The sequence below is a fragment of the Topomyia yanbarensis genome, chromosome 1 (genome assembly GCF_030247195.1).
Source record: "Topomyia yanbarensis strain Yona2022 chromosome 1, ASM3024719v1, whole genome shotgun sequence".
In the NCBI taxonomy this organism is placed as follows: Eukaryota; Metazoa; Arthropoda; class Insecta; order Diptera; family Culicidae; genus Topomyia; species Topomyia yanbarensis.
This window is the reverse complement of record NC_080670.1, coordinates 96,953,749-96,973,175: the sequence shown is the minus strand read 5'-3', so window position 1 is coordinate 96,973,175 and position 19,427 is coordinate 96,953,749. Positions and strand designations below refer to the sequence as shown.

The window sequence follows — 19,427 nt, the reverse complement described above, 5'->3', positions numbered from 1 at the left end:
CTTCGATATGGGCATTGAACGATCAAAATCATTTCAACAACTTATCATCGACCGAATTCGTTACCTATAAAGCTCAGGTAAACATCACCACCTAAAATGAATAATCAATCGGATCATCTTGTTAGGACTTAACCCACGAGCAAACAAACAAATGTGTACAAATCCTTATCCGTCATCCAGAAAGCAATCGTTTTATAGCCCAATGCTTGATCTTGCGATTCAGCATATGCCACCGGGTTTTACATCCAGCGCCGATTGGTCAATGTATGAACCAGGTTCCCATTATTCCAATCCTCATCCCTCTTGAGTTGATATTCTTTCAAAGAGCATCGAAAGTATTCAAGTAATGTAAATTTTAAAAGTCCGTGTAAACAAGTCTTAGGTAAACAAGCACACCGAAACTGTCAGAAAAGTGAGGTTATACATTTTCATACAATGCTCTATATTTTTGACAGGTATATGAATGAATCATTTCAGCATCAGTGATGCCAGGTCTATTTAAACAATAGCCCGCAGTAAAAATATAAAAGTCTGCAGATTGCTACAAAAAATCTTCAATAAATGCGACGTAGAAATCTCGTCAAACATATGATTACGGCCTAAAAGCCAACTGTCAAAATCCACTTTGAATGGAAATTCCGGACAAACCGTTACACGCCAATCACAGATGTTGGTAGTAAACGAAAGAGAAAATTTTTCTCTTTCATAAACTTTTGTGAACTGTGTTCGACTAGTAACGGTTTGTCTGGAATTTCCATTCAAAGTAGATGTTGACAGTTGGCTTTTAGGCCGCAATCATATGTTTGTCGAGAAATGTAGTATGTATATCATTTAAATGATCAAAAATGTTGAAGACTGGTGTATAAATTGGCTGGTATAAGCTTTGTTCTGCTAAATATTTGTAATCTGCAAAAGATCAGCAGTGAAAATGCAAAACCTGCAGATTTACTAATATATATGCAGACTTGGCATCCTTTTAGTATTCCCCACAGGAAATTCATCCAAATGGTGTAAAAATATGGGGAAACAAGGCAAGATAGGTATTCAGAATATGGGGTTAAATGAGCAGCTTGCACTATTTTTGATTTTTTCAATAGTTAGAGGTACCAAATCATCGCGGCAATAGGCAGTAACGAATTGGGGATAAAAAAGGAAGCATCCTATCATATAAAATTTTTTGACGAGAAAGGTCTATTGTCTTCGATGTCAAAGAAGTGTACTACCGTGAAAATGGAGAAGCTACTATACGGTGTGGTTCGAACGAGCTTGCACTGAAAATGGCTCACGATGCTAAAAATAAGTTCTCCGAGGTATATGAGATTGAAAACCTGAAACCTCTGAAGCCAAGATTCAAGATAATAGGATTAAGTGACGAAATCCCAGAAAACGAAATAATCGCCAAAATGAAACAACAAAACAATTTGCCTGAAACGGCTGATTTGAAAGTTATTCGCGTACAGAAGTCCAAACGAACTGAAAACACAAGAGTGGTAGTGTTTGAATCTGACCCCTCGACGTTCTACTGTCTGATGAAAGCGCAACGGGTCAATATTGGCTGGGATCGCTGCCGAATCTTCGAGGTTGTTGATGTAATGCGCTGTTACCGCTGCTCTGAATATGGCCACAAAGCAGCGACATGTAAAAATTTAGTATGCTGTCCAAAGTGCGCAGAAGAACATCCAATAAACGAGTGCAGCTCTGATTTCGAAAGATGTGTTAACTGCCAACTATTTAACTCAGAGCAGGAACTTGATGCCGACAAGCTTGATTTTATTCATCCCTCTTGGAGCTCTGAATGCCCGCTGTACCAAAAACGCTTGAAGAAAGCCAAACTTAGAATTGACTACTCGACATAGCAACCAATGAAGCTAGCCATCCGCAATCCAAATGATGATGACTGCACGACAGTTTCTCCAGGTAAAGCCAAAGAGGGTATATGTCCTCCCGAAGTTACCTACGATACTGCACCCCCTCAAAATAATTTTCGGTTCCAGTCTACCGTTGAACAACCTACTTCCGGCTCCGCAGCTGATATTCATCTAGCCATCCGCAATCCGTATAATGATGACCACAAGACTGTTTCTCCAGGTAAAGCCAAAGAGGGTATATGTCCTCCCGAAGTTACCTACGATACTGCACCCCCTCAAAATAATTTTCAGTTCCAGTCTACCGTTGAACAACCTACTTCCGGCTCCATAGCTGATATTCATCTAGCCATCCGCAATCCGTATAATGATGACCGCAAGACTGTTTCTCCAGGTAAAGCCAAAGAGGGTATATGTCCTCCCGAAGTTACCTACGATACTGCACCCCCTCAAAATAATTTTTGGTTCCAGTCTACCGTTGAACAACCTACTTCCGGCTCCGTAGCTGATATTCGTCTAGCCATCCGCAATCCATATAATGATGACCGCAAGACTGTTTCTCCAGGTAAAGCCAAAGAGGATATATGTCCTCCCGAAGTTATCTACGATACTGCACCCCCTCAAAATAATTTTCGGTTCCAGTCTACCGTTGAACAACCTACTTCCGGCTCCGTAGCTGATATTCATCTAGCCATCCGCAATCCGTATAATGATGACCGCAAGACTGTTTCTCCAGGTAAAGCCAAAGAGGGTATATGTCCTCCCGAAGTTACCTACGATACTGCACCCCCTCAAAATAATTTTCGGTTCCAGTCTACCGTTGAACAACCTACTTCCGGCTCCGTAGCTGATATTCATCTAGCCATCCGCAATCCGTATAATGATGACCGCAAGACTGTTTCTCCATGTAAAAGTCAACTCAAAATGTACTATCAGAACGTGAGAGGACTACGCACAAAGATCGATGAGCTGTTCGTAGCTGCATCCGACGCAGAACATGATGTCATTATCCTGACAGAAACATGGCTGAACGACGAAATCAACTCGCTGCAGCTATTCGGACCTAGATATTCGGTATATCGTAACGACCGTGACCCGATCGCTGCTGGTAAAAAAAGGGTGGTGGTGTACTTATAGCTGTTTCCAATCGGTTAGCATCTAAACAAAAGAGTTATGACAATAGAGGTCTAGAACAACTCTGGGTAAACATTAATAGCAAGGGTACTAACACATGTGTGGGCGTCGTATATCTTCCTCCGGACTCCGCAGATAACATAAACGTTATTCAAAATCACATTCAATCTGCACTCGACATCGCCAATTCGCTAGAACCCCAAACCTCTCACTTGTTATTCGGAGATTACAACCAGCCTGGTCTTGTCTGGAAAAGCACTTCCTTCGGCTACGCCTATGCCGACCCCTCTGACTCATCCCTTTCGAGATCCAGCAGTGCTTTACTAGACGGGATGTCTCTACTGAACATGCTGCAAATGTGTACGATTAAGAACGGACGAAATCGCACGTTGGATCTTCTGTTCATAAACGCAGACGCATACATGAACTGTCATGTGTACCAAGCAGATGAACCACTCGTTAATATAGATTCCCATCATCCGCCCCTCTTAGTTGAGCAGACCTGTCCACGACAGGTTATTTTTGATGAGATGCTGGAAGATTTCAAATATAACTTTTCAAAAACTGATTTTCTTGGACTCAACAACTCACTGCAAACTATTGACTGGATTACCTCGCTTAACAGTGCAACCGATGTAAATGACGCAGTAGAAATATTTTCGTCGATACTGATACAACTGTTTGAAATATATGTCCCAGCACCGCGTCCTAGACAGAAACCACTTTGGTCCAATTGACGACTTCGAGAACTTAAACGACTGAGAGCAGCCGCGCTTCGTCACTATACCAATCGACGGAATCCCAATACAAAACGTGAATTCATTTACGCCAGCAACAGTTACAAAGCTTATAACCGCTTCCTCTATTCTCGGCACGTGCTACAAATGCAATCTAACCTTGAGCGAAACCCCAAACGTTTCTGATCTTTTGTTAACGGGAAGCGCAAGGAGAGCGGACTTCCTTCCAGTATGACTTTAGCTAATGAAAGTTCTAATACGACTCGTGGCATTTGTAATCTGTTTGCAAAACATTTTTCGAGTGCATTTGAAACAGTTCCGACTACTCCAGTACAGGTTGAAATCGGACTACGCGATGTTCCCAGTGACGTGATGAATCTAGGTAGCATCCGTTTTTCCGAAGAAGATATTGTTGCTGCCATTGAAAAATTGAAATCCTCGACATCGGCTGGTCCAGATGGGATTCCTGCTATTATTTTAAAAAGATGCGCTAGAGCCCTTTCTGCTCATCTAAAACTGATCTTTAATCAATCGTTGTCGCAAGGGACGTTTCCTCTGTGTTGGAAAAAGTCAGTTATGTTTCCTGTCTTTAAAAAAGGTGATAAGCAGGACATAGCAAATTATCGAGGCATAACTTCTCTCTGTGCGGGGTCTAAGCTGTTCGAAATTTTAGTAAGCAATGTGTTGTTCCGGGAAGCCAAAACATATATATCGACGGATCAACATGGGTTCTTCCCAGGTAGATCAACATCAACGAACTTAGCACAGTTCACTTCACATTGTATTAAAAGTATGGAAGGCGGAGCACAAGTAGATACTATTTATACTGACCTTAAAGCAGCGTTTGATCGTGTTGATCACTCGCTTCTACTGGCGAAAATAGAAAGGCTGGGTGCCTCACTCAACTTCACTAAGTGGCTGGAGTCATACCTTGTTGGCCGTACCCTATCTGTCAAACTAGGAAATATCGAATCACACAACTTCATAAATTTATCAGGTGTACCCCAAGGTAGTAATCTCGGACCCTTGCTGTTCTCCTTATTCTTCAATGACGTTTGTTATATCCTTCCACCAGGATGCAAACTTATCTATGCAGATGACCTTAAACTGTTCCTCATTGTGCGATCTGAATTGGACTGCATCGAACTACAGCGACAACTAGATGAGTTTTGCAACTGGTGTGTTCGAAACCGGTTGACTCTCAGTGTATCTAAATGCTCAGTAATTTCTTTCACGCGTAAAAAAAATCCAATCTTGTGGTGTTATACTATCTCAGGGAAAACACTTGAAAGAGTGTCAGTTGTCAGGGACCTTGGAATACTGCTGGATTCTAAATTGACGTTCAGAGATCACTATTCCCACATCATTGCGAAAGCCAACAGGAACCTTGGTTTTATCATCAGAATAGCCAAAGAGTTTACTGATCCATATTGCCTGAGAGCACTGTATTTCTCTCTCGTTCGCTCTGTCCTGGAAGCTTCAGCTATCATCTGGTGTCCGTATGCGAGTATCTGGATTAACAGGATTGAATCTATACAAACTAGATTTCTCCGATTTGCTCTTAAATCTCTGCCATGGCGCAACCCGATAGAGCTGCCACCTTACATTGATCGTTGTCGTTTGCTTGATATGGACACCCTTTCAAAAAGACGAAATATCTCCAGAGCAGTGTTTGTAGGAAAAGTTCTAACAGGTGAAATAGATGCCCCAAATATACTTTCACAGATAAATGTAAACGCACCCCCTAGAAGCTTAAGATCGTGGGATTTTCTAAGACTCGACTATCAAAGTACTAATTATGGACAGAACGAACCCGTAAGGGCGATGTGTAGTGTTTTTAATAGTGTGTATGAATTTTTTGACTTCTCTGTTTCATGTGATATTTTTAGAAATACGCTTAAGCGGTTGACTTAGTGCATTAGATTTTGATTTGTTAGATGTATTATTAATTAAGTAATGTAATGTAATTTAACGTGCAATATTGTTTAATGTGTAAGTGTGAAAAGATAATGAGGTTTTTACGCCCATTTGGAGGGTGTCACACTAACTGCAAATGGGCTTTTCCTCATTCCATATTTCATATTTCATGTAGACCATGTAGGTCAGATGGAAAATCAATAAATCAAATCAAACTAGTTTATATGTGTAGTCGCACTCTTAACACTCAAAAAGGCAAGCTATAATTTTGACTTCAAGAAGCATCACTTCTAAGACCCAACGAAATCGTAAGCCTCTTTTTTGTCGTTTTATCAGTGAGAGAATCGAAGTCCCGAAAACATTCGATCATTTGTATTTCAAATTACAAGTTCATTGAAACTAGAAAACAGTGATTAGCCGGGCCTCTGCGATCCCTTGTCTTTTTGAGGGTCAAACTCCGTCGTAACTCCGGAAACGGATTCAGATCGACATAAAATTCAATAGCTCAATTTTTTTCGACATAACATAAAATCTAGTCGTTTCATACATTTTGGAGATATTTGGCATCGAAAGTACGAATTCGCTTTTTGAAATTTCATGTGGTCCCCTCAAGAAAAAAAATTGTTCCGGCTTACGTGGGAATTTCATATGTGACCGGAAGGTTCGGCATATATTCTCGGAACCATTTAACTGATCCGTACGAAATTTTATACATATCTATGGTATACCTTTCATTTGGGACTAAGCTTTTGAAGATCGTCCCAACTATCCCCAATAAACTGATGTAAGTTTGTTAATTTTTATAGGTGGCGATTCTTCCGGGGCACTTCCGGAACTGTCTATAATGGCAATGCCGTGGATGAGACTTCTTGTGTGACAAATAGGTATATTCATTTTAGCAAAATTTTTACCTTTTTGCCTTCTACGAGGTATCATTTTGAATCGAAATTTTCTATGTAACCGCATGCCACAATCCGCAACACCGGAACCATAAGTCATATCAGAATTAAATTTAATAGCAGTTTACGGGGTAGTAAAAGCTTTCATTTAAGTTTGGTCCAAACAGTCTAGCCATCTCCTAGAAACCGATGAAATTGTTATTCTAAGTTTGGATACTTTCGCCTGGGTCGCCGGATACGGCAATGGTGGTCAATGTGGCCAAAGAGACTTTAAAAGACTATTAGTGACCTAGAACTATAAATCCAAGCAGTTGTGGTCGCATTTTTGAAAAAAAATCACCTTTATACATTCATCGCAGTATCCGTTGAAAGCGGGATTTTCTGTGTTATCGTGAACCCACACAAAATTCAATAGCTGTTTGTGATAATCGGCTCAGAAAATGCCGAGAAACTGATGTGAACAAATTATAACAAGATTCTATATGTAACCGTGCTCTTCAACTCGTATCTCCGGAACCAAATGTCGGATTAAAATCAAATTCAATAGCAGCTGATGGGAACGTTGTACCTTTCATTTGCGACTGAGTTTGTGAAAATCGGTTCAGCCATCTCCGAGAAACCGAGTCGATATATATGACACTCGGCCCTTCGGCCCTCGGTAAGAAAGTCGGTTATTGGAGCAATTGCATAACCTTTCTATATGAGAAAGGCAAAAAGTACAGCCATTTTGAACAATATAATTTTAATTTAATGCACGGCTAATTATGTTTTCTTTATGCCTGAGCGTGAACAGAGGCTTGTGTCGACTAAATCGAATGGCAAGTATAAGTCCAGCGAATAACCTTTCAAATGAAACAAGTTCGACGCTAATCGAAATCTTAACTAAAAAGATTTCAGAATTGATCATCTATTTCATCTTTGAAGTTCTGTAAAAAAATCTACAGCGCTATTCGAACAAATAGCAGCGCTAATATTTTTTCGAGTTTAATGTAGAATACTTCCGTAAATTCTACTCACCAATAACATTGTATGTCTTTGTAAGTGACGTATAGTACAATTAGTAAAACGCGTCACCTTTTTCATATCATTGGCTTATTGTTTACAATACATAGCTGCAATTTCTGAAGAAAGTCGATATGAAGCTGTTCGTAAAAATAGCATCACTACCACAAAAGAGTTTTCAATCGCCAAAGTTTTCAAGATTTTCAGTTTAATTTATCTACTCTGTTCGGTATGGCATTCCTACGCTTATAGTTAGCCCAATATTGTAAGTTTATATGTTGTAGTATTTCACGATAATAGCTTATTCGAAGCACTGTACAGTCGAGGAACGAAATCTCATCAAACGGATTATTACTAGTGGCAAAATATACCGTGAAGATCAATTGTTCTGCAGTTCTCAATGTTCTGCTAAAAAGATACACAATGCGTTCCACTGGACAAACAAAAGTGATACTAGCGGTACAAAGCGAGCAACATCTGCTCAAACTTATCGTTCGATGGGTCGGAGGGCAAAATAGGGGAACCCGGGGCTATTCGGACCTACTTAAGCAAATTGCCTTTTAGGTGGATAGATGTGAAAAAGTCCGGTCCGGTCAAAAGTCCTAATTGTTAGTTTGAAACCTCAGCTACAGTTTGGTACCATAAAAGGTTCATTTGCACCACTCAATGGCAGCGCTAGGCGACGATTTGCAAACCTCTACGTTTTTCCAGCCTTTTACAATATAGGGGTAATTCGGACCTCCCTACGGGGCAATTCAGACCGTCATTTTTCTTTTCTTTTTTCCAATGGAATTATGTTTACCTATGAATTAGTTACAAGAAACACTCCTCAAGAAGCAAAAAAAAATGCTTTACAAAAACTTAATCTGGTATGTCACAGTTGTCGATTGGCGGACCATGTATTTTCTTTGCTGTGGCGTGTGCAATTGTGTGCGCAACTGCAAGCCGCTGAACGGTGGTTGACGGAATAGGGGGTCCGAATAGCCCCGTACGCTCATATCGCATAAAAGTGGTGAGCGTCTCGAAAATATCTCTGTTTTCACCCAAACAAAAATCATTCCATAAAATAGGAGCCTCAAGTTTTCCAAAACACTTATCTTTTACTTTTCCACTTTTATTTGTTGCTTTAATCACGGTTTTTCCATTACAATGATTTTTGTTTTGAGAATGGCAAAACAACGAAACACGTTGTATCTCCTTTCTATAAAAAAAAACAAACAATCAAGTTCAGCTCTCAAAATTAATGTTTCAGAATAGCGGTTCCACGAATATGTACGATAGTTAGAAAGTCTTGCTATTTTCTGAGAAATCGAGGGGTCCGAAATACCCCCACTGTGTTAATAGCCCCGGGTTCCCCTAATATCCGTTAATATATTCGAGAGAATTCTAAAAAGATCTGGAACTTTCTATTGCAACGTCATCGAGTAGAAAATGATTAATTAAGACAGATTTACACGCAATAAGTTCGATAAACTCACAACACGACACCTTCACAATAGTCTGAACTTTGCCGAATTTCACGCCAATTGGACCGTCGCAAAATGGCGTAACATTAAGTGAGCTGAAGATAGTAAAGTGGTATTATTTGGCTCGAAAGGTAGTGTCAGTAGTTTAGACGTCCACCAGATACTGAACTTTTACCATTATACACGATGCAAACATGGAAAATATATGCATATCTATATAACACTATTCTTGAAAAACGCCTGCGCTGCTATTTTTTCGAACTGCACGGTATCTTTCGTCTTCAAGATTTAATACTTTGAAAAGACTCTATTCAACCTATTTACAAACAGAGAAAAAGGTTAAATTATGAAAAAACTAAAATAAAATTTTGAGGTTTTGTCCGGCTAGGCGACACTGTGCTTCGTTGGGCTTTCTATTGATTCGCGTAAATTTGCACGTCTTTGCACAAAGAAAGCACAGACGGTTATCATGGACGCATGCAATCGCAAACAAAACATTTGCCTCAAACATTGAACCCAAACGAACGGATGGTTGGAGCGAAAGAGACAACTAGTACCATGACGCACAGAGGAATATTTAACCGAAAAAGCTGGCCGAAAGTCAAATTTTCAAAAACTGTTATCAAGAACATTATATTATATCATATTATTCCCTAGTAATTTCTGCATTAGATGGCAACAACGTTGCGTGTATTTACTAAAGTTTGGCAACGCTGTTAATTGTCAAAGGTAGGGGTTTTTAATACTCCAGGTTGATTTAAAGCTGCACGTGGAAACAAAACATTAGTGATTCGAATTGTTTTGACTCGAATATCCTATGTTTTTAATAAACCAAGTTCAGGGTCATATTTAGGTGTAGATGGATCCATGTATTCTAAAAAATGTCAGTCTTATAAAACTTAAGTACAAAGAAAAAGATGGGTGGGTAATGTCTAGGACATAACCGGAGTGTCGTGACTACTCGTTTGACTTGTAATTCAAATCGAATGATACTCAATGAAATATGTGGGAATGTTTCAAGTTATTCTTTATAATAATTATGGTGGTTCTGAAAAGAACCTTTGTTGTTGGCGTCTGCGTTGATATGGGATGCACTGGATTCTAAGCTCGTTGAGACATTCATTCATGAAATGAACAATTTTCTTGCTTTGAAATATCAATGTTAAAATCTCTCGAAACAACCATCGGAATCTTTTTCGTACAGAAATGAACACGCTTATCAAAAAACTAGGGGCGGGTAATGTCCGGGACATAACCGCGATGATCGTATTCTTAAAATTCTGCTTGTATCTCTTTCAAATGGCTAAATTTTACGCATTAAGTTCGATTCACCGGGCTCAGCAAAATTTTCCTGGGGATCCCGTTCGTTAGTATATTCAGCAAAACAATTTTATTACCGAGTTCTCCGCGTTGAATACAGGTCAATAATTTCATATAATGATTTCAACAAGCAGACAATGTACATGTATGACAGGTGGGAGTGTTCTGAAGTGGTTTAGTGGAGGTAACAACATAAAATCATGTATTGGACATTTTACAATGATTCTCCTTAACCCTGCAAAACCACGGGGTTGGCAGCAGAGGGTTAAGTTGTTTGTAAGAGATGACAATTAATATATGATAACTAAAAATATAAAATTGTTCTATAAATTGCAAAGTTATTGCCGCGTTGACCTGAAAATTTGTCATTTCATTCATAAAGGAACAATCATTGAAATTATGTCAATTTATGCTTTGCAAGATTTGAAATAACTTCGAAGTGTGGTCACGACACCCCTGTTATGTCATATACATTACCAACCCATCTTTTCATCATTCGTTTTGGTGTAGCTTTCGCTTAGGGCAGAGTTGCGACATTCACTGATTTTCTTGGAAGGATTTGCAAAAACCTTCGAGTTTGTAGATTAGAAAAACATATTATTATGATTCACTGGTAAAAGTACAGAATTAACAAGCGCAAACTTAGTACTAGTTAATAAAAGAAACTTTCTAATTAAATTCTTTTTCCATTCGTCCTAATAAGGACGGTTTGTAGATAACTATGTTGATACAAGATCTTTTGAAACAATTCAAACCTTGCCGACGATTGTTTTTACTGCGTACATACATCTTTCCCCTTTCGCAGCTCACTCCGAATGAGTACGCTTCGCATCAAGGCGTTTTATTGACTATTTATTGACTTTACAATGCAGATGGAAGGCCATCCTTTTGTTCGATAAATGAAAATATTTTCATCATTCGTTTTGGTGTAGCTTTCGCTTAGTGGCAGAGTTGCCACTGTAGTATCGTAACCAAGATTCAAACAGTCCAAAATGAACTACCTTCTCTAGATGCACCTTGATCTTCATCACCCTGTTATAGGCAATTCATGTCTGTGTGAGTTGCAACATATCGGTAAATGAAAACCTTATTCGTATTCTATCTGGTAACGAGACCACACGGGTTTTACGAGACTGAGCGTGGAGAACATTACATTTTGGCGACGAGGATAGAAATGGCGAACCCGTTTGGTAAGTATGTCACTAATAAAAAGGGGATTTCGGATGTAAATAATTAATCGAGGTAAACGAAAACCAAGAATGCGCACACAAAAAAAAACAATCGCTTCAATGCAGTAACAAAATGTCCGATTTGACTCTGCGTAATAGCAGGCGAAAAGTGATTGATATGAGACCGTTTGCTTAAATGCAGTGAAATAAAAAAAAATGTGGTGGAAAAATAATCGCTTCAATGCGGGAACTTCCGTGCTCAGAAAATGAGGCAATCAGAAAGGCAGAAATCGATGAAAAAAGTAGTTTTTCAACAAGTAGTATTGGTGTGATTGGTGTGGAAAAAAATCATGCAACGTACATTTAGCACTGGGTGACCTTGAGAAGAAAACAAAGCCAATGCAATGTATATACAAGTCACGCCGATACTGAAACAAGATTGATTTGTTTATCTGTATGGCAAACGCTTATTGATATTGTTACATAGAATACGAGCAATGCAGAAGTACATTGTGCGGAAAAAAGATGTTTTGTTTTGTGATTGTTTGTTAGTTGATGAACTTGAAGCATTTTGTCGCTGAGTAAAGTTGTAACATTTGAATATTCGTCGCACAAAGTGCACTTTCTGAAATTAAAAAACGAGACATTTCAGTTTGTCAAGAAATTCAAATGTTGATGACAACGTTGTTATTATAGTGCTGTTTTGTTTTTCCAGAGATGATTCGATCGCTTGGGCTGCAGCTACAATCGTTTGACTATGCGTCGCACACCGATGATGTCGGCATCGAGTGGCGCAAGTGGTTGAGATCGTTCGAAACGATGACCCGAGCAAGCCGAATAGATGATGAGGACTGGAAGAAGGATTTGCTGCTGCACTACGCGGGTCCGAGTGTTCAGCAGCTATTCGATACATTACCTGAAGTACCAGGAACTGGCATGCGTGGGCCATTGTCAAATATTGAACACTACACACCGAATATGACCAGCTATGAAGAAGCCAGAGCCAAGCTAAACGATTTTTTCCTGCCGAAAGAAAATTCCACTTACGAACGGCATTTACTACGGCAAATGAAACAACGAACTGGTGAAAATATCGACACATTCACCATCAGATTGCGAGTGCAGGCAGAACGTTGTGGTTTCGGTGATAGAGTGGAAGAAAATATCAAGGATCAAATAATCCAGAACTGCCAGTCGGCCGCGCTACGCCGCGATTTGCTTAAACGAGGAGATGCAAGTCTCGATGAGGTGTTGGGCATCGCCAAGATTTTCGAGACTGTCGCTCAACAAGAAAAGTCATTTGGCTGTGGAAGTGAATTGAAGTCTAACGCCAATGATGTCAATAAGATCGAAGCTACATCTTACGAGAAAAGGAAGAAATTCAACGATCCAAAACAGCTTCAATGTCATCGTTGCGGATATTTCGGACACATCGCCAAAGATGACAGATGTCCTGCAAAAGGAAAGCTGTGTAATAAATGTAGTGGCAGAGACCATTTCGCAAAGAAGTGCCGTAGCAAGCAATCGAGGAGCGAACCGAAGAGAATGGATGGAAACCGAAAATTCGGAAGTCAACAAACCGTCGAAACTTCCAATACAGACCGTAAGGACGACGAAACGAACATGGTAAAGCAAATAACCAATGAACATATTGAATACATTTTTAACGTGACGTCATCGGATAGCAACCATGAAATGCTTTGTGAAATTGGTGGCGTTGCTGTATTGGCCGTAATCGACTCCGGTTCCAAGTATAATCTGCTAAGTCAGTCGAATTGGGAAGAATTAAAAGACAAGAAAGTGATTGTATCAAACCAACGAAGAGAAGCACCTATGGTATTCAAAGCTTATGGGGGACAATCCCTGCCGTTGATCGGCGTGTTCACTGCTACGATCAAATTAGGCACCGCGAGCGATTCGGCTGAGTTCTATGTCGTAAAAGGGAATGGCAAAATCTTGATCGGCCGGGATACAGCAATAGCTATGGGTGTTTTGAAGATTGGCATACCTGTCGATAATGTGGAGGCCGACGTTGAATGCAAGAAACTAGGAACAATCAGAGATATTATTGTTGATATCCCGATTAAATCCGATGCTATACCAGTTGTTCAACCATATCGGCGCATACCGGTGGCTTTAGAGAAGATGGTCGATAAGAAGCTTGACGAATTGCTAAACCAGCATGTCATCGAACCTGTGAATGGACCGGCAAAATGGATATCCCCTGTAGTCGTGGTGCCGAAGGGTGACGACGGTGATGTACGCATATGTGTCGACATGCGACGGGCAAACGAAGCTGTGGAAAGAGAAAATCACCCTTTACCAACTTTTGAAGATTTTCTGCCACATTTGACGAAAGCAAAGGTTTTCTCCCGTCTGGACGTGAAGAATGCTTTCCACCAGGTGGGTTGAGCTTCTGGATATTGTCATTGACAGTCATCTACCTGACACTGTTATAATGTATGGAGTACACAACTGAATTTGTTTTCCTTTTTCTTTATATTTTTTTAAGTCTATATTCAGAAAACGGTTTTGTACTTGTACTGTCAATTATTGATCGAATAAAAAAAAAGAGAGAAAAGAAATTTGATTGTCTTTGTATTATTCTAGGTAGAAATATCAAAGAGATCCCGCGAAATAACGACGTTTATCACACGAAAAGGTTTGTTTCGCTATACTAGACTAATGTTTGGTATAAATTGCGCGCCTGAACTATTCCAAAAGATAATGGAACAAGTTCTGAGCGGATGCGAAGGGTGCTTGATTTATATTGACGATGTTATTGTGCACGGATCTGATCAGAATGAGCATGACATGAGATTGGAAAAGGCTCTTCGACGGCTAGATGAGTGGAATGTGGTCCTGAATAAAAGCAAATGTATTTATGGGGTGTCTGAAATTAATGTTTTAGGACATGTTTTGTCAGCGGATGGAATCAAACCAGATGAGGATAAGTTAGAATCCGTTCGTCGTTTCCGAGAACCAAAATCTGGAGAAGAGGTTAGAAGTTTCCTGGGTCTGGTGAATTATCTTAGCAAATTTATTCCCGATCTAGCGACATTGACGCATCCACTACGAGAGTTAACGATCCATAAACGAAAATTTATCTGGGGATTGCAGCAGAAAGCAGCATTTATGAAATTGAAGGAGCACATGGTTTGCCCTACAACACTGGGATATTTCGATGATTCTGATCGTACGCAATTGGTAGCTGATGCTAGCCCGGTTGGTTTGGGAGCGGTCCTAATTCAGATTAAAGAACAAGGCCCAAGGATTATAGCATACGCTAGCAAGAGTTTGTCTGACGTGGAAAGACGTTACGCGCAGATCGAGAAAGAGGCACTAGCCCTCGTGTGGGCGGTTGAACGCTTTCACTTTTATTTGTACGGTCGGTCATTTGAGCTGATAACGGATCATAAGCCGTTAGAGACTATTTTCGGACCAAGATCGAAACCGTGCGCTAGGATTGAAAGGTGGGTGGTTCGATTACAGTCGTATAAAGCCAAAGTTGTTTACCGGCCAGGAAAATCGAACATTGCTGACCCGTTATCACGATTGGCCATTACGGATAATACAACTGGAAAGACTTTTGATGAATACGCAGAACATTATGTAGCTTGGGTAGTTTCGAACGCATTGCCGGTGGCTCTAAAGATAGCAGAGATCGAACAAGCATCCGAAGCTGACAACATTATCCAGTCTGTTCGACCGGGGTTAGAACAAGATGTTTGGTCGGAAGACGCCGCACCATTCAAATTATTTGCTACGGAATTGAGCTTTGCTGATAAAATCTTGTTGCGAGGGACCCGAATAGTGATGCCGGAAGCATTGAGAATGCAAACGTTGGACTTAGCTCACGAAGGCCATCCTGGAATGACTATCATGAAGCAGAGACTGAGAGCAAAGGTGTGGTGGCCGAAATTGGATACGCAGGTTGAGCGATATGTTAGAAACTGTCGGGGATGCATGTTGGTTGCTGCACCACCAGCACCAGAGCCGATGAAGCGAAGAGAATTACCCTCAGGACCATGGCAACATGTGGCCATTGATTTCCTTGGACCACTTCCGTCGGGACACTATTTATTTGTAGTAGTGGATTACTTCAGCCGCTACATAGAAGTAGAGATCATGACGAAGACTGATACCAGCGAGACTATTAAACGTTTAAATTCGATTTTTGCCCGTTTTGGCTTACCGTTGTCCATCACTGCTGATAACGGTCCTCAGTTTTCCAGTGAAGAATTTCGAAAGTTTTGTGATATTAACAATATAAAACTTATTAGCACGACACCGTATTGGCCTCAGCAAAATGGAGAGGTCGAACGACAAAACCGATCTCTTGTGAAGAGACTGACAATCAGTCAAGCAACAAAGACTGATTGGGTTGAAGATTTGAACAAATATTTACTTATGTATCGGTCATCGCCACATTCAACTACAAAAAAAACTCCGTCGGAAATGCTTCTCGGCTACAACATACGCGATCGGCTTCCATCTATCTTTCATCCGAAAGATGAGGATGAGGAAACGATCGATCGAGACAAGGACGCGAAGGAGAAAGGAAAGTTGTACGCTGACGAACGACGAAATGCTAAGCCAAATTCTATTTGTGAAGGTGACGACGTCCTGATGAAAAAAATGATAAAAACAAATAAACTTGCGCCAAATTTTGATCCTAAGATTTTCAAAGTATTAAAAAGGAAAGGCGGAGACGTCATAGTATCTTCAGAAGAATCAGGCGTTAAATACCGTAGACATGTTTCTCATTTACAGCGAATCCCTAATGACTGTGATGCAAATTCAACGTTGAATCAAAGGAAAGATTTATCAACTTCCGAGGAATTAAATGATTCAGTGAGCAATAAGGACCACAGATGTGCTAGAGACTCGATCGAGAAACAATCTTCTGGAACTAAGCGAGTTATCCGGAAACCCGACTATATGCGAGATTATGTGCAATCGGTACAGACTGTTTCAAAATAAGCAGAACATTAAGAAAAATAAAATAAAATTGAAAAAAAATAGAAAGTGAATGTAGTATCGTAACCAAGATTCAAACAGTCCAAAATGAACTACCTTCTCTAGATGCACCTTGATCTTCATCACCCTGTTATAGGCAATTCATGTCTGTGTGAGTTGCAACATATCGGTAAATGAAAACCTTATTCGTATTCTATCTGGTAACGAGACCACACGGGTTTTACGAGACTGAGCGTGGAGAACATTACAGCCACATTCACTGATTTTCTTGGAAGGATTTGCAAAAACCTTCGGGTTTGTAGATTAGAAAAACATATTATTATGATTCACTGGTAAAAGTACAGAATTAACAAGCGCAAACTTAGTACTAGTTAATAAAAGAAACTTTCTAATTAAATTCTTTTTCCATTCGTCCTAATAAGGACGGTTTGTAGATAACTATGTTGATACAAGATCTTTTGAAACAATTCAAACCTTGCCGACGATTGTTTTTACTGCGTACATACATATGATCTTTCCCCTTTCGCAGCTCACACCGAATGAGTACGCTTTGCAGCCTTCGATATTTTAGTGACAATTTTAGTGAAAGTTACTAACGCCTTTTCAGTGACTGAGTTTCTTAGCCTTTGGCTTTTTGGCCTTCTCACCGCCACCAACGTTTTTCTTCTCTCCGGTGGTAGCCGATTTGATTGGTCGTCCGATGCAGGTTCTCACGACCACGCACGTCTGTTATGCACTGCGTCTTACACACGTCTGGCTTTGAGAAAAGCTGCGACACCCCTATTTATAGGTTTTATCATTAATGTTGATTCTCATTTAAAGTAGTTTTTGAACTATTTAAACAAATTTTATATAGCAAACAACGTATCGGTAGCAAGCGTTGAACGTTTTCCTTCCGATTTATGAAACAAGATTGGCAATCCGTTTAGTAGAAGAAAAGTTATTAAGGTTCAAAATGTACGTAACGCTTTCGCTAATATGCACTACTATCGCTTTCTCGCTCGTTCTCGTGGCGTGCATGAGCCTTTCCTTTCCGTCCGGTTTCTAATGGCTTAACCAAAACTAATATGCCGGCTTTCCCCCACCAACTGCTCTCGTCAAGCAACCCAATACGAATAATCATAGGAGCAAACATGTAAGGGACCTATATATAAACTTTTCATTCTTTTCTTGTTCATTTGCTGCACCATTTTGACGGCTCTGTGCGGGATGGGCTGAAAATTTTCACTTTTCCGAGTCGGTTTCGAAAGATTTTTCAAAACACTATTTTTCCGTTAATAATGAATGTCCCACATATTCCAAAATTTAATTCAATATTGGTACAAATATTTTTGACAAAATGCCGAAGAAATTGATTAAATCCATTCAGTACAACAAAAGATATAAGCGTTCAAAATCTTACATCATTTTTCTTCCGAAATTTTGAAAAGGGGCCCCTATATTGAAAGGTAAGTCGTTAGTCACGACAAAAAATCCGCCATTTTATTACTTTTCAAAATTGAAAAAGTTCATGTTCCCAATCCGTCCCAGTGAAAACTCTTGTGCCCTGATTAAGTTTAATCCAAATATTACTAGATCGATGAAAAAAAACTTGCGCATAATAGACCTTTCTCGTCCGACCTAACCCCTGTTTTTCTTATTTTTACCCGAAAGATTACACTTTTATAAGAATATCTTCGCGAAAATGAGAAGTTTTGGAGCTATAATGACTTTTTAATAATTTTTTGAAATTTAAAAAATGCAAGAATGTTGAATATTTTTTTCACCTTTGCAAGAATGGTGGGACTCAAAATGTGTGTTTGGGCAGCACTGTTTTGTAAATTTTTGCTTAACTTCTTGGCAACGCGGCAAATGAAGTGGTGAATCACAGTACAACATTCATTTGTAATGTAAACAAACCAAAGTGAACCTAATAATATTTAACCTCACTTTTTAGACAGTTCTGAGAGTTTGTTTACATGGACTTTTATTTTTTATTCAACCGCAGAATAAGAAGCTTGGTTCGGTTCGCTTTAAATGCAAACATCTTAATAAGCTCGCTAAGTTGTTAGTTTTTATGTGATACCGTCATTATGCAATGTTCCGTTAAATTTAGCATTTTCTACTTTTCTTGTCCACGATTCGTTGAGGCCCGCAGCCAGGGACCTTGATTAATGGCACAAATGGCAGATACAGCTCGTGCTGTAGCAATCGTTTTCGCCGTCTGTTATACTGTTTAATATGCCCTCACCGGAATGTTCACGTTCCGATTCGAGGGAGGCAGCCCCAGTGGGACAGCCTACTCCATTTTCGGGTGAGGCTACCACTCTAGCAGTACCATGTTGATTGGAGATCCAGCAGTTCCTCTTCTGTGCTCAAGGACAGGCCGATTTGACCCTGTACGAAGGTATCAACGAGACACTCAGGCAGTGCAGGCTTCAGAATGTAAAAAGTGGATCCTCCAACAGAATGATTGGCCGAGTTGAATTGAATGTTTAAAAATTAGTAGTCATTGAATGTTGAAAAAAAATAGTGGTCTGAATACTCTGAATCGGTTTGCTAGTTCCAGTAGAAATTTCTGTCATCCGCATTCTACCGATATAGAAACCGCTGGCGAAGTTAGGTTAAACGACCTCCTGGCATGTAGCATAGGTAAATGTTTGCATTCGAGCGATCTACCAAATACAAATTAAATACGCCAAGGTCCCATACAAAAGGGTCTTCATTTTTTGGCTAACCCAACAGACAAATTAAACTACCCAATTCTCATGTTTTGACTTGTCAATCCAGAATTGTTGAGAAAAAATGAACTTGGCAACAATTTCAGATCAATGTAAGCTATTTGCTTTATATTTTCATTTGTTGTCATAAAATCATCTTTTCTCGCTTGAAGCTGGAATGAGCACAAAAAGAGTCCTTGGAGGTAATTTCAAACCTTTATTATCCTGTTCAGGGATGC

At 39.8% G+C, this 19,427-nt stretch overlaps 2 protein-coding genes across 4 annotated transcripts in view; both read left to right on the top strand.

Annotated features, from left to right (window-relative positions):
• LOC131678827 (homeobox protein homothorax-like) overlaps window positions 1–19,427 on the top strand; it is an 885,299-nt gene that overhangs the window by 572,896 nt on the left and 292,976 nt on the right. The gene's annotated exons all lie outside the window — the stretch shown is intronic.
• On the top strand, window positions 868–4,417 carry LOC131677318 (uncharacterized). Its single transcript, XM_058957446.1, has 2 exons — window positions 868–1,917; window positions 1,995–4,417. The coding sequence occupies exons 1-2, from the start codon at window positions 1,888–1,890 to the stop codon at window positions 3,000–3,002; spliced, it is 1,038 nt and encodes a 345-aa protein (XP_058813429.1). The 5' UTR covers window positions 868–1,887; the 3' UTR covers window positions 3,003–4,417.

Bases quoted from the DNA above. Each gene is read 5' to 3' on its own strand.
- LOC131677318 (XM_058957446.1), top strand. From the start codon at position 1,888: ATGATGATGACTGCACGACAGTTTCTCCAG. The intron at 1,918-1,994 runs GTAAAGCCAAAG...TTTCGGTTCCAG, and splicing joins CTGCACGACAGTTTCTCCAG to TCTACCGTTGAACAACCTAC.